Source organism: Sebastes umbrosus, chromosome 14, assembly GCF_015220745.1.
Source record: "Sebastes umbrosus isolate fSebUmb1 chromosome 14, fSebUmb1.pri, whole genome shotgun sequence".
NCBI lineage: Eukaryota > Metazoa > Chordata > Actinopteri > Perciformes > Sebastidae > Sebastes > Sebastes umbrosus.
In genome coordinates this window covers 28,348,941-28,363,959 of record NC_051282.1, presented here as the reverse complement: position 1 = coordinate 28,363,959, position 15,019 = coordinate 28,348,941, and the positions used below count along the sequence as shown (strand labels likewise).

Genomic DNA, 15,019 nt, shown 5'->3' with positions numbered 1-15,019 from the left:
CGCATTCTCGCTGTCTCGCTCCACCTCTAGACGTGAACGCGCGCTCACTAAACACTGCAGAAGAGTTAGTTTAGCTCTGAGAATATCAAGTGAATGTACAGGGGACGTTTGTGCAGAAATAAATGCTGCAGCTCCTCCAGACCAACAGAGGTTTCCCGTGTCATGGGAAGTAACGGGGCTCCGCAGAGAGAAACGTTATCGTCTCCGACCAAAACTTCGGTGTCTCCCTGTTCACTCCGGCCGCGGTCGGGAGGCTGAAGCAGGAAAAGCCAACACTAGGATCAGCATTGATTCATGGAGAGACCTTCGTCTGGTCAGCTAACATTACTGCCAAGCAGCTGAAATATAGAGTGATATTGTGGTTTTAGCTGACGTGTGTCGCCTCACCGTTTTGAGCGATGCTCGTTCATGTCTATGTAGAGCGAGCACAAGCCCGAGCAACAGGACGCTGACTTTCGTTGACTTAACAGCCACAGATGTCGCTGTTAACAAGACATTCTGAAAATTACAAACAGTCCCTTTAAATGTAATGAGGAAATTGGTACCTTGTTTCATTGTATGTGGGGGTGTAGGGAGCTCCAGATGTTCTGGAAAGAAGTTCTTGAGTTGATTTCCGAATTCACAGAAAGTGTTGTTCCCTTTGAAGCTAAAATATGTTTGTTACATATATACCCTGAAGACTTTACAGTGAATGTAAGGAAACGTAAACTGATTAATTTCTGTTTGCTTCAAAGCCAAAGGTGTAATAGCTTTAAAATGGAAGGATATTCTGAGACCTTACTCTAATCAATGGATTAAAGAGATGTCTTCTAGTCTGGCATTAGAAAAACTGACTTTCATAGTAAGAGGTAAAGTTGAGGATTTTTATATGATGTGGAAACCTTTCATACATTTTATGAACTGTAGATCCCTGTGATCGGATAAGGATTGGTGCTACCACCGTCACTCCAAGGTCGTTTGTAATTTGTATCATTGCTGGAGCAGGACGATTGTGAATAGAGATAGAACAGGATGATGACTGAATTTTATACTGATTTTTTTTAATTGATTATATGTGTTTTTGTATGTATATGTGTATACAGTATATATAAATAGATTTTATTTTATTTTTTTACTTGTGTATATTCTTTTTACTTATCTATTTTGTATATATAATATTTTTTTCCTGTATCTATACTGACGTATTTTATATTAATATTAGGTTTGTTAAGTTTCTTTGTACCGAGAATGTTATTATTGGGGACGTTTGTGAATGTTTGTTCTGTTGTTTCAAAATGAACAAAAACACAATAAATTTAATATTGAAAAAAAAAAAAAAATCCTTTGACTTTTATTTTGAAGGCTAAACTTTTCTTACTTCCTGTAATTACTTGCTCATGTGTGTCTAACTTGACTAAACAACTCCAGACAAATCCCCCCCCCCCAAATTCCACTACTTCCGGAATGTAAAAGGATTTTTAATCACACATTTTAGACTTTTAGATTTGAGGAACACACCAGGTTATGACTGCACTTTAAAATATAAACAAATGTGTTTTACATGAACCAAAGTCATCATCCGACCCAGCCTACCTTAAAAAATCTGCTCCTCTTTCATCACAAGTGACGTTTTAAAGGTCACTGGCAAAAGCTTGAACGCAGTTGGTCCATCATCAGGACCAGAGCTGGAGTCAGAGCATCTCCTCACACAGCAGGTCCATCATCAGGACCAGAGCTGGAGTCAGAGCATCTCCTCACACAGCTGGTCCTTCATCAGGACCAGAGCTGGAGTCAGAGCTAGATCCTCACACGGTTTTAAACATAAACATAAACATTCTAAATGTGTCCCAGTTTATTTCCTGTTGCAGTGTATGTAAATAACATCAGAAGTAAACATGGACCCAAACTGTTGCCTAGCAACGCAATTCCGTTGCAATTCCGTTGAAACGCACTAAAACGGAGCGTTTCAGACAAAGGGTAAATACAGGTATATTCAGACAGACAGTATGAGGAAAATAAAGTTTTTTTGAACATTACAGCATGTAAACATGTTCTAGTAGAAACACAAAATACAAGTATGAACCTGAAAATGAGCATGATATGGGACCTTTAAAGAATATGATTTTAGAGGGCAAACATTGTCAGGAGAATGAAATGTTCAGATGAATGCTGTGATATGTTTACATAATAAAATCATTATTTAACTAGTAATATTAATGCTGTGTGATGATAAATGATGTGAAATCACATAGTTTAAAGACAAAAACATTCAAATTTTATTGGAAGAGGACCCCCCAAACCCAATATCTCCTAGTATCTTTCATACACTGTAGAAATTCAGAAGGTAATAATGATTGTTGATACACACGCAAACATGTGAATAAGGGCAGTACTGGCACTTATTATTTCCCACTTCAAGCACTGTTTACAAGACATTACATTCAGTGTAGCAGTTAGCAGCAAAACAATTACCTCGCAAGAAAACCTGATACGTCTAGACGATGGCTCCCTTTGTTTGATATCGTCACATAATTTAAAAAACCTGCTACTTACAAAGTACAACTGTCCAATTTGGACAAAGAGGCCGAACAAGCGTAAGGTGCATCTCGCTGGTTGGGACGGCTCGAGGAAATCAGCTTGTCTTTTCAGCAGTAGCAAAAAATGCAAAGGCTAAAAGGTAATAAAATTCAGTGCATCAGAGAGCCCATTGGACTGTAAACACCTTATACATGGGCAAGGCCAGGCCGGTCACTGTCAACACCTGCCGGAAGAGGAAGACACAGAGTTCAGGCTTCATGGTTAGATTCTTTGGCACAAAGACAGGGAAACATAAAGACACGTATCTGCAGAATGACATCATTGTCTTTCGGAGGAAGACAAACACCAGAGGAAAAAGTGCTGAGTCATACAGAACTCACCTTGGTGTCGCTGCGGTACGTGAAATCCCTGACTTTGTCCCCATTGGCTAATACATATAGAGGTGGTGAAGGCACCCCGAACACCTGCAGCCCCCCCAGCACCAGACCATCCAGGGCCCCATTCAGCCGGCGAGGATCACTCACCACCTGAGACTGAAGGAAGACATTTAGGGACCATTTATGTTTCTCTTTTCTCTGAAGCATTTAATTGTATCATTCAGTAAAGGGACTTTTGAATCAAGTAGTACAGTAATATGCAAAAGCTTTCCCGATGCAAATATCACTTGTCTCTTCTCTACCTGTCCAGCAATGAAGATAACGTAACAATAATTTCCCATTTCGAAGGTGTGAAGTGCGTCCCCGTCGTCCCAGAACAAGTCGCCCCGGGCCCAGCCGCCTGCTGACAGCGCCACGGTCAGGAAGAAAGGGTTTCTGCGTGAGGCTGAGGTTGTCAAAGCAGGCTCCTTCACAAGAAAAGGCAGATCAAAGAAATCACGATGAGATGATACAAAATGCACTCTTCTCTCCAAAGTGTTTCGGCTAGTTTTTCAGCTTTAAGACGTCAGTCAGGATGACATGATAGTTATAGTTCAACACAACCTGATACGTTTGATCACACGCGTCCACGTCTCGGACATTTTAATGATGACTAAGGTTACTGCGTGAATAATGGGGCAACCACTGTGTTTACAAAAATGTAAATGTTCAGGGGAAAAATATTTTATTTTATTTTACACCAGCCTCAAACATGATCCAGCTCAATAAAAGTAAAAATTGTAAGTAGGAATTCTAAGTACCCATCCTCATATATTTTATTAAAGAGGACCTATTCTCAAGTCAAGTCAAGTTCAACTTTATTGTCAGTTTTTCCACATACAAAGTACACGACTAAAACGAAATGTCACTGCTCGCAGACCAGGGTGCAAACACAGACATACAAAAACATAGTCACAGACTCACATAACATAGAACATAACACAGCAAACAAAGTGCAATAGTGCAGCAGAATAAACAGGTGGATGACAGGATGATTAGCAGACTAAAAGCAGTATAAAAGCAATCAGGTCTTTATAAAAACCCATGACCCTCCAGTAGTTCTACCTTGTATAAATAAATAAATAAATAAATAAATAGATAGAAGTGACAGCGCATAGTAGACCTTAAAATGTCTGTTTCATGTCCAGCATGAGTTTGAGGGCGTGCCAAACTAGGCAGGTATCATGTAACTGTGTTACTTGGTGACATCACCACGTTACGGAAGAAAAGGCGTGACTTCAAGTGAGGCGTTTCAGTCAGTTCAGGAGCCGTGTTTCTGTGGGGGAGAGTAACTCCCTTTGGCGTGGACTTTGGACTTTATAACTTTGCAGACCTTTTGCATGCACAAAAAACTATATAACACACTAAAGGAAAAGGGAAAAGCACAACTGACTCCTATTGAACCACAAATGATACAGAAAGTGGTAACATCAGTAAAATGAGCTGCATGTTGGCAGCAGACACCCACCTGCTGGGGGATAATATGTCCTTCCCTCACATGGACGTTGATGGTGTCCAGAGGGGCTGGTAGGAGCAGGTACTGACCCTTACTGTAGAAAGGCTCACCCTAGAGAGCAAAACACAGATGAGAACACACAACCTGGACCCTATCTTCCCATGTTATTGTGTCTAACTTACTAATAAGAACAACAATTTCTGAAACTGGTCCAGTATTGAGGGAGAACGTTTTAGACGGGCTGCAATATGGTGCTATTGGGGCAAGCTGGCACCGTCATTTACATCCACTAAAAGTGCTTGTTTTTATCATGACAGGCTGATTGTTATTTTAAGTGTCTGACGACATTATGGAAAGAGTCTCGCTCAAGGAAAAGCCTCGTTCTGAAATCTGGCGAAGTGATGTGTGGAACAGTGGAATACATCCGTGGTGGAAACACAAGAGCTTGTTGTGTTGGAGTATAGAAAGCATAACTTAGTGTTATCTAAAAGAATTTTAATGTCATGGCTGAATATTTAGATGATTTCAACAATGTGGATGAGGTCTTTGACTCTGATGGTCGCCCATATTTATTTGAGTATACAGATATTCAGATTTCACCACGAGACTTCTCCTTGAGCGGAACTTGGACACAATAAGATAATAGAAAAATGTGTTGTACCCTTACTCAAGTAGTTATTTTGATGAGTACTTTTACTTCTACTTGCCCTCGCAGCTTGTTGCTCGCTGCTGCTGATTACAGCGTTATCCCTCAATATTGTTGTCCCCATTATTAATTATATAAGTTATCCTTTAATGTGTTACCACAGAAAGCCTCAAACGTGGTGGCCTTTAACAGTTGAAGTTGGAGCTCACATTGTGCAGGCTGTACCAAGTGCCAGAGGGCAGGTAAGCAGCCAGCTCTACTACCCCTTGCTCCAAGACTGGGCTGATGAGAAGTGAACTCCCCCACAGGAACTGTCGGTCTATCGTCTGACTGTTAGGGTCAGAGGGAAACCTGATGGATAGACAGGGAGCAGGAACAAAAAGATAATGTTATAGAAAGTGAAGCATGTTGTCATTTCATTAACATACTGTAGGTCTATAGAGGGCAGAGAGGAGAGGACACATACTCCACGAACAGAGGCCGGGCCACGGTGTCAGCAGAGGTGTGTGCATGATGGAAGAGTGTGTAGAGGAAAGGGAGAAGGGAGTAACGAAGGTTCAATGCACTCCGCATGGCCGCCTGGGCCTTCTGCCCAAATACATAGGGCTCCTGAGGCTGAGGGACACACAGAAACACACAGACAATGAGAAGATATAGAGTTACCTCTATCCATAATACATGAAACAGATGGACTGCTCTAGACGCAGTGGAAAAACAACATACAGGGCAGATCCAATGTCCTGAAAAACTAATGGAACTTGTAAAAAATGCACTCGAATCAACTAATCACACAAACAGATACAAACACACAGTCGTAGGCAAACACTCACAGCATTCAGCGCGTCATTGTGGTTTCTCATGAACGGGTAGAAGGCCCCGAGCTGCATCCATCGTACACACAGCTCCTCAGTGGTGTTCCCTCCAAAGCCACAGATGTCCGCCCCCACGAGGGGCACCCCGAACAGGCTGAACTGCAGCACCGCTGGGCAGGGAGGGGGGGACGGGACAGGTGCAAAAGGTCAGTTTAAAACCGTCAAATGATCTGTGGTCACTTCAAAAAAGGACCAAAAAAAGTAAATTCTACCACATGCATTCAAACACCTGTGACAATGTTTGCACATAATAACAAGGCAGTATTGTGACCCTTCAGAAGCTACATATCTCCTCACCAGGGATGGAGTATCGAAGCTGCTCCCAGTCGCTCCTGACGTCTCCTGTCCACACACCAGAGAAGCGTCCGATGCCAGGGAAGGAGGAGCGAGACAGGACGAAGGGTCTCTTCCCTCGTACCTTCACGAGAGCGCTGAAGACGGCAACCAACCACGGCATGAATACAGTACGCAGAACAAAGAACAAAAACCAAAGAACAACATGGTCCATATATTCTCTGTGGTGTCACATTGGCCTCCAGTATTCTCAAAAAAAAGTCTGTCTTTCTATTTTTTCATTTTAAAATACGAGGGCTGTCAAAGTTAATGCGATAATAATGCGTTAACGCAATTAGTTTAAACGGCACTAATTTCTAGTGGGTTGTAGTGGGCTCATTGTAAAGCTAGAGTGAAGATACTGGTATCATATGAAACTAGAAAACCTAAAGAATGGTACCAACCATGTCATACTAGCTTATCATGAAGGAGGTTAAATGACGCTCCAAACTTACACAAAATTTTGGCGAGGAAAAACTGGCATGGGCAATTTCAGAGGGTCTCTTGACCTCTGACCTCAAGATATGTGAATGAAAATGGGTTCTATGGGTACCCACGAATCCAACCTGGGGATCCCGATCCCCACTAGGGGTCGCCAAAGCTTCACAGGGGGTCACGAGGCCTTCTTGATTTTAAAGGGTGTATGACAACTTTTTTTTTTAAAATATACAGCTGGCCTATATCTCAGCATTTCATTAATTTCTATGAAGAAAAGAAATGAAATTGTTATTTTTAAAGTTTGGACTATTATTTAATCTACAAACTTAAAAATTAGAAAGGTACGCTGTTAAAACAACCGAAGATCTAATACAGTAGAACAACGGCCAAGTGTAAGGGAGAAGAAAACCCTGAATTTTTCAAAAAAAAAGAGGGCTATTAAGTATGTATGGTTGTTAATAATTTAAAAAATACATAATACAGAGAATTGTATTAAAAGTTCTTAAAATTAGCTCATCTCTGAGTCAATATTCACAGGAAATAATCAGCTCAAAATTCAGTTATTGCGTTCACTATTTGGGTTCATTTTTTATTTTTATTTGGGTTTATCATTTGTTCTGTACTGTTATTGTTATGCACTGAATATAATATGAAATTTCCATAAAATGAAACTTAGTCAGGGGACGTCAGTTTACTCAATGATAAAAAAAAAAAGGTTGGGAACCTCTGGTCTAACCTGTGCGTGGCATAAGCTTCTGTCAGTCCGTACATGTTGTGCAGGTTGTAGTGAGTGGACAACTTCTGCTGAGCCGACATACAAAGAGTTCCAGAGTTCAGCCGGCCTCCAACCACCCCTGTTTGTACGACAGCCAGAGAGACACGCAGGCTACAAATGAATGCAACGTGTATAGCGATGAACAGATCAGTTATGCATCCGTAGTCATTTACATGCAGAGGTAGGTAGGACCGAGTCACATTTACTGCGTTACGTGTACTGAAGAAACCTTTTGGTTGAATTAATTCCAGTCATATCCACATCAAATAAAAGACTTGCGTACAGTTTTAGGCTCCTCTACCCACCTCTGTTTACATGGTATACTGTACAATATGTGCTTTAATTTACAAATAAATGTAAAACAAATAATGTTTGTATGCCTTTAAATGCTGGTAACGTGCGACACTGATCCAATACACTTACTGGGTGTGTAGGGCGGGTTCTCCAGATCACTGTCAGGACAGCCCTCCACTGAGCCCTGCACAAAACTGGCTGGTTCATTCATATCCTGGTGGAGCACGGGAGAAAAACAACAAAGGATATGTTATTCTTTATGTGGTTTTAAGGTGCACACAAACCAAACAACACAGAACAGAAAACCTGACATACATGATGTCTTTGTGATAGTATCGGTGGCTAAATACTCACAATCCACAGACCGTCCACGGGAACTTTAGAATGAAAGTCTCTGATGCAGTCCTCCCACCAGCGTCTGGTCTCTGGGTTGGTGAAGTCGGGGAAGGCTGTTGGGCCCGGCCAAACCTAGATACACAATATGGAAAATGTGCATGACACATCACAATGGGACAGAAAAGCATTCATCCGCAGAAGAAAGAAAAAGAAGCCTGACCTTCCCGATCAGGATTTGTCCTGTGGCATTTTTGATGAAGACGTCTCGTTTCAGTCCATCATCAAATGGAGAGTAAGTTCCATGAGGGCTGGTGCTGCTGATCCCCGGGTCCTTAAAAAGAAAGCAGGAGAGCAGGACACAGGTAAAGAAAGCTTTGCTGCCATCTACTGGAGAAACATTGTAATTGATTGATTGATTGCTTTACACAACACTAAACGGAAATTAAACAACTGATGCATGTGTTTTTCCTAGGGCTGTCAATTAAAATATGTAATAGAAATATTATTTATATCTATTTATTTATATATTGAATATTAAATATTTAATTGCATGATTGTCCAAGATTAATCACGATTAATCGCAAATTATTGCACATTTTTTATCTGTTCAAAATGTACCTTAAAGGGAGATTTGTCAAGTATTTAATACTCTTATCAACATGGGAGTCGTTAAATATGCTGCTTTATGCAAATGTATGTATATATTTATTATTGGAAATCAATTAACAACACAAAACAATGACATATATTGTCCAGAAACCCTCACAGGTACTGCATTTAGCATAAAACAATATGCTCAAATCATAACATGGTAAACTCAAACCCAACAGGCAACAACAGCTGTCAGTGTGTCAGTGTGCTGACTTGACTATGACTTGCCCCAAACTGCATGTGATTATCATAAAGTGGGCATGTCTGTAAAGGGGAGACTCGTGGGTACCCATAGAACCCATTTACATTCACATATCTTGAGGTCAGAGGTCAAGGGACCCCTTTGAAAATGGCCATGCCAGTTTTTCCTCGACAATATTTAGCGTAAGTTTGAAGCGTTATTTAGCCTCCTTTGTGACAAGTTAGTATGACATGGTCGGTACCAATGGATTCTTTAGGATTTTCTAGTTTTATATGATGCCAGTATGTTCACTCTAGCTTTAAAACTGAACCCGCTACAACCTAAAAATCGCAATTTGCATTAATGCATTAAAGAAGTTAGTGGAGTTAAAACTAATTTGCGTTTGACAGCCCTAGTTTTTTTTTTTTTTGATTAAATGCTAACGTATTTACTGATTACTGTTATATAAACATCATGCGTTGATGAGGAACTTAAAGATGTCACACCAGGATAAGGATGTACTTCATGCCTCCCTTGTGGAACTCCTCCACCATCTCTGGGAGGTCGCCGAATCGCCAGGGGTCAAAGGTGAAGACCCTGCACTTATTTGCATAGTCCAGATCATTCCACTGCACATCCTGGTGACGAAAAAAAAAAAGATAAATAATAACAATTTGATGTCAGCTTTGTGTAGTGTTGATGATAATTTAAAATATCTGAGAATGTCACAGCAAAGTTTCACGTGTTACTATGTGTTGATTGAACAACACTAGAGTTAGGTAGAGTGGTGCAGGAATGAGCCCTAAAACCAGGAAATGACTTAGCATTTTGGCTTATAAAAATACGTCATCCCTGCAGCACTCTATTAGTTTAATCTAAATAGAGCTTTGTGATTATTTCATTTACCATGGGAAATTTTGCATTGTGCATGCGTTGTGCCACATGTCGGGTTGTGATAGAGGTCGTGTAACCCCAGCGACACAGATGAAAGCCCAGTGACCAATAGGGAGGCATCATAGGATAGCCTGGGGATAAATGAATGACAGCAGGGAAGCAGAGAAACACATCCACTCTGTATCAGGTTCTTCCAATATACAGCAGACTTAAAAACTACACATTCCTCTCGCCCGTATGTGTATATACAGCTATTTCTCTTGCTACCTGAAGATGTGTTACAACACTGAAAATGCATACCAATGAGCTGGAGGTACTGTCGTAGAACACTTTGAGGGTCAGGACCCAAGAAAACGTAGAGGTCCAGGACTCCGCCGATAGCCAGCCAGGTGAGAGCGGGGGTCGGCTGCAACATCACCTCTGCATTTGGAAAGATATTCAGCATTCTGTATGGAAAGTGAGGGCAGGAAAATGACCCTGGGATGCTGTATGTGTGTGTGTGTGTGTGTGTGTGTGTGTGTGTCTTATTGGAAACGATAGCTCGGTACCGATTGCATTGCTGTTGAGAAGGAAAACTCCATGTGCCATGCTGTCCTCCTCCTGTACGATGTAGAATGGGTGGGAGCCATAGAGGTTAGCATCAGTCTGTAGAGAGAGAGACAAGTGTCAACATTTACAACTGGAACGGGAAAGAGGCAGGAAATGACAAAAGCTTTACTGTTCTACAGAGACGGCTGGATATAAAAAGGAGGTCCAAATACTTTGGGATGTTTTAATGTGCTATAAATCAGAAGAAGATAGGACATCACTGGCATGTCATATAGAACAGGGGTTACTCACCTTTTCGGCTTGTGACCCTTTAAAACAAAGACTACTTGGAACTCTTTATCATACGACTGAGTTGTGAACATAGACTGAATATAGGAAGTGGACGTAGTCACCGTGACGTCACCTATTGGTTTGTGGACGGCCGTTTTGAAGCCTCGAGTTCGCATTTTTGGCCATCGTCATCTTGGTTATTTGCAACCAGAAATTACACCTCTGTATATATACGTATATATATATATATATATATATATATATATATATATATATATATATATATATTATTATTCTCTATGCATACTGCATTCCTGTGTACACCTCTGTATATATATATATTTATTAGTACTTCCCCTTATTACATACTATGTTCCTGTGTACATATATTACTTCTCATCATGCATATATATACTACATCCTGTTTACATTCAGTTTTCCCATCTGAAATACTGTCATCAACTAAATTACAAATTTATTTACATTACTATTTTACACTTACTTATGTTTATACTTAAACATATATACTTATACATATACTTTACCTGTACTATTTTACACCTTAGATTATCATTTTGCTTTTACTTGTGTGATTTCCTCTTTTATATTTATATATACATATTTTATGAGCATTGTCGAAGGAACCAAAGATTTTCATTGCCAATGACTGCTTGCTGGAATTGACATATGACAAATAAATGACCTTGAACCTATCTACTTCACCAATATTAGAGAAAAATAAACAATTTGTGCAGCAAGAATATTCTTTTTTTTCCTGTTTCAGATCTTGTTAATTATCTCTTCACCCGTAAAACCTCTGGAGGGGCCCCGACCCTCAGGTTGGGAGCCACTGCAATAGACTCACATGAGGTGCCATGTCTCTGTTCCAGAGTGTCAGAGAAGTCCAGTTAAGGTCCAGGAGGAGGGAGGTGTAATGCTCCCCGAGGCCAGACACGAGGGAAGAGGCCAGTGAGGTGGACAGCTGCAGGTACTGGTCAGCAAACAGCAGAGGAGCGACGGTGGTGTTCATGCTGGACAAGCAAACAAAAACTACATGATGATCTTTATTAAGAAAATCATCACACGACCGGACATTTTTCGCAGTTAAAAATATGACTTTTTGTGCCAAAGATGCTCAATATAAATGGTGAAATAAATACACTCCCTGGCCACTTTGCTGCAGGAATGAGTCCTTAAAACCCTGCAATGAGTTAGCATTTTAGCACGTCCGGTTCCCTCGTCTGGAAGTCAATGGGCTTTTTGAATGGGTTTTCAGTTAAATGCATGAAATGAGGTCTGTGGTTAACACAAGCTGAAGAGATTTTAATGTTTTCTTCTACGATATAAAATACATCAAGATATACCTGACTCATGAATTTTGAATCTTTTACGTGTCTTAAAAAAGGCGGTTGCTAACAAGTGGCTAAATGATCAGCCTCGTTGTGTATACTCGCGCTCATATGATTGTGGTGTAGTTTGTTTTGAGCCTAACGTTAGCTTTTTACTTCTTGCGATTGCATTTACACTTCAAAAAACATAAAAGTGATGTTTATTTGTGAAGATTATCTTTGCCACAGATCTTATTTTCTGCAATCATCCAAAAGCCAACGGAAAAACCCCCAAATTAGTGGCGTTAAAAATAACCATCGTACTACTTGTGATGGAATAATTGATACACAAGTTATCTTTGGAAGGAAGAGGTCCGGAGCTGATGATGTCTTACAAAAGAAGGTTTATTGAAGCTTGATCAAGGAGAATTGACAGGTCTCCACAATAGATGCTCTCTGCGTGAAGGCCTCACAACTCTGTCCTTCCTCCCCGGTGCTCAGTGTCTTACCCCTTATCATGTTATGACTTACTCCGTTCCTCTGGCATCTCTGACCCTGGTTGCCCTAGCGACTGGCTCTACGGTCTCCACTACAGGCACAGCTGTACAGATAACGGTGGCTCCTCTAGACAGGACTCCAACCCAAGAATGTCAACAGAGGGACACTTCTGACAAACACTCTGACCTTTCTACCAATAAGAGAGGAATTGATGGAAAATTCCATCACACTACTCACATCACCCTCCCATTGGATTTTCGCCGCACTATGAAGCCAAATGGGTCCGACTGGTATTCAGTGGTGTAGAGGGCGTCTTGTTGGGTATCAGCTTTGCTCTGAGGAACACCAGCTGGGAGCTTAACTTCATATCGCTGAGATGACGGGTCCTTTAACTAGACAGAAAACAAACAAACTTCAGTTTTTTACCAGCACATACTAATGATCAGTGTGTGTGTAGAATAGTAGAGGGTCTAATCTCTTGATATAATACATATGAATGAATAAAGAACGTTTTTTATTATTATTATTCACACAGCTATGCCAAGCCCACATGGGCTTACAACACACTCACACTACATGACAGTCTATACCAGGGGTCAGCAACCTTTACTATCAAAAGAGCCATTTTAGGCAAAAAAGATAATAATAATCTGTCTTGAGCTGCAAAACATGTGAGCATTGTGATGAAGGTAACACAGTTTATAGTCTAAGTATATAGTATATAAGTCTAATGCAGTGAGGGCTAAAGTGCAAATGTATTTCGGTCACAATGAGGGAAAAAACACCTGAGATTTAGAGAATAAAGTCATAACTTTACGAGAAAAAAAAGTCGTAATATTACGAGAATAAAGTCCTAACTTTATGAGAAAAAAATTCAGAGTATTGCAAGAATAAAGTCATAACTTTACGAGAAAAAAAGTCAGAAGTTTACAAGAAAAAAAGAAAATAACACGTAAAATTACTATTTTATAATATTATGACTTTATTTTCCTAATATTACAACTTTTTTCTCTTAAACTTCTGACTTTATTCTCATATTATTTTTCTCGTAAACCTATAAAATCTCAGATTTATTTTTTTTCCTCAATGTGGCCCTAATACTCCTACCATAGACCTACAACAATGACAAATAAAATTGAAAATGTAAACAAAAATTGTTTTTATTATTAATTTACACTAATTTTTATTTATTATTCATTTCCACTAATTTTATTAAAAATCCACAGGGAGCCACTGGAGAGGGGCTAAAAAGCTGCAGGTTGCTGACCCCTGGTCTATACAGCCTATACTTAACATGCAAATCAACAGGGAACTCCAGTGCACTTCTTTCATCATGTCTTTAGAGTATATTGGGTACTCACAGTGAGGTGTAAGCAGCCTGCAGCCTCTTCTATGACCTCCAGGTGGAGGGTGGAGATGTCTCTGGGGAGGTATGAGGGGGTGTCTCGACTCAGGGTGGCCTCCTGGCCTCTCATGGTGGGAGTTAAGGGACCCATCTTGTAGCCTGGGTACACACTGGGGTAGAAGCACCAAGGTGGTCCTGCAGAGTCAGCCAGAGGAGCATAGCAGCATCCCCTCTCTGCACACTCCCTCCTGCTGAGCAGCCTGTCTCTGCTGCAGTCAAACCTGCTCTCTGGAGCCATGCTGCATTCAATGTCTCTGGAAATATCAGAGCTTTCTGTGTGCACTCCTGTTTCCACTGAATTGCTCTGTGGTTTTGCTGGATTATTATTATTACCAAGTCTTTCATGTGCTTTGGTTCTACTTAGCTTATCATAGATTGGTTTTGTTTGATGGATAGACGAGGAGCTGATGTACAAACATGTTGACAAAGTGAGGAAGAGGAGGAGCCCAGCTACAGGTGAGTTAGACAGCAGACCCATAACACTCACCTGAGATGAACTGTTTGTGCTTCTTATGGCATAAATATTCAATAGTAGAGTCAATTTGACCTTCTATGGCCTGCTATTACAAAACGCCGTCATGAACATATAGTTATTGGAGGTGGAGAATCACTCACACGCGTAGTTTTGTTCATTTTGTGGACGTTGAACCGTTATACTCTCAACATCCTCGGCAGCTGCATTCTCGCGATGTTAGATCTCGCGAGATTTTGTCTGGTCAGGATGACCGCTTCTCATTGGCTCAGAGACCAGCTGGGATTTGTTATAGCTGTGAGCTATAGTGATGGGAATTTCGGATCTTTTTAGTGAGCCGGATCATTTGACTCAGCTCACCAAGAAAGATCCGGCTCTTTCGGCTCCCAAACGGCTCTTCATTTTACTTCTTCTGCCTTTTAAAGTACTATTACAGAACTACAAATTGCCCAAAACAGAGCTGCAAGACTAGTCTTACACTGCCCCATGAGAACGAAAACAGACAGCATGCATCATAAACTGTCATGGTTACCAGTATAGACAAAAGACTCGCCTTAAGCACAGCGACATTCTTTAGTAACAGCATTTATTCTACTAAACCCGAGTTTTTATACAGTCAAATTACCAAATGTAGAGACGTTCACAGTCATTTTACTAGAACAGCAGGTAATGGCCAAATCTTGTTACC

General features: G+C 40.6%; 2 protein-coding genes across 3 annotated transcripts in view; both read right to left on the bottom strand.

The window, feature by feature from the left end:
- tbc1d16 (TBC1 domain family, member 16) overlaps window positions 1-1,848 on the bottom strand; it is a 36,682-nt gene extending 34,834 nt beyond the window's left edge. The window contains exon 1 of the mRNA XM_037793005.1: window positions 1,573-1,848. The gene's annotated coding sequence lies outside the window, so the exon portion shown is untranslated. The remainder of the gene's footprint in view (window positions 1-1,572) is intronic.
- A 383-nt stretch (window positions 1,849-2,231) lies between these two features.
- On the bottom strand, window positions 2,232-14,595 carry gaa (glucosidase, alpha; acid (Pompe disease, glycogen storage disease type II)). Of its 2 annotated transcripts, XM_037792504.1 has the most exons (20): window positions 14,475-14,595; window positions 13,816-13,969; window positions 12,692-12,846; window positions 11,494-11,659; window positions 10,358-10,454; window positions 10,110-10,229; window positions 9,822-9,940; window positions 9,422-9,553; window positions 8,304-8,414; window positions 8,102-8,215; window positions 7,877-7,961; window positions 7,415-7,532; window positions 6,205-6,338; window positions 5,866-6,017; window positions 5,502-5,650; window positions 5,245-5,386; window positions 4,402-4,500; window positions 3,197-3,361; window positions 2,898-3,050; window positions 2,232-2,740 (listed from the first exon to the last, which is right to left on the bottom strand). In XM_037792504.1, exons 2-20 carry the CDS (start codon window positions 13,948-13,950, stop codon window positions 2,675-2,677), a joined length of 2,412 nt encoding a protein of 803 aa, XP_037648432.1. In that variant the 5' UTR covers window positions 13,951-13,969; window positions 14,475-14,595; the 3' UTR covers window positions 2,232-2,674. The 2 variants fall into 2 exon arrangements, with proteins under 2 accessions (XP_037648432.1, XP_037648431.1); XM_037792503.1 differs by having other exon boundaries at window positions 13,816-14,587.
- Between the last annotated feature and the right edge of the window lie 424 nt (window positions 14,596-15,019).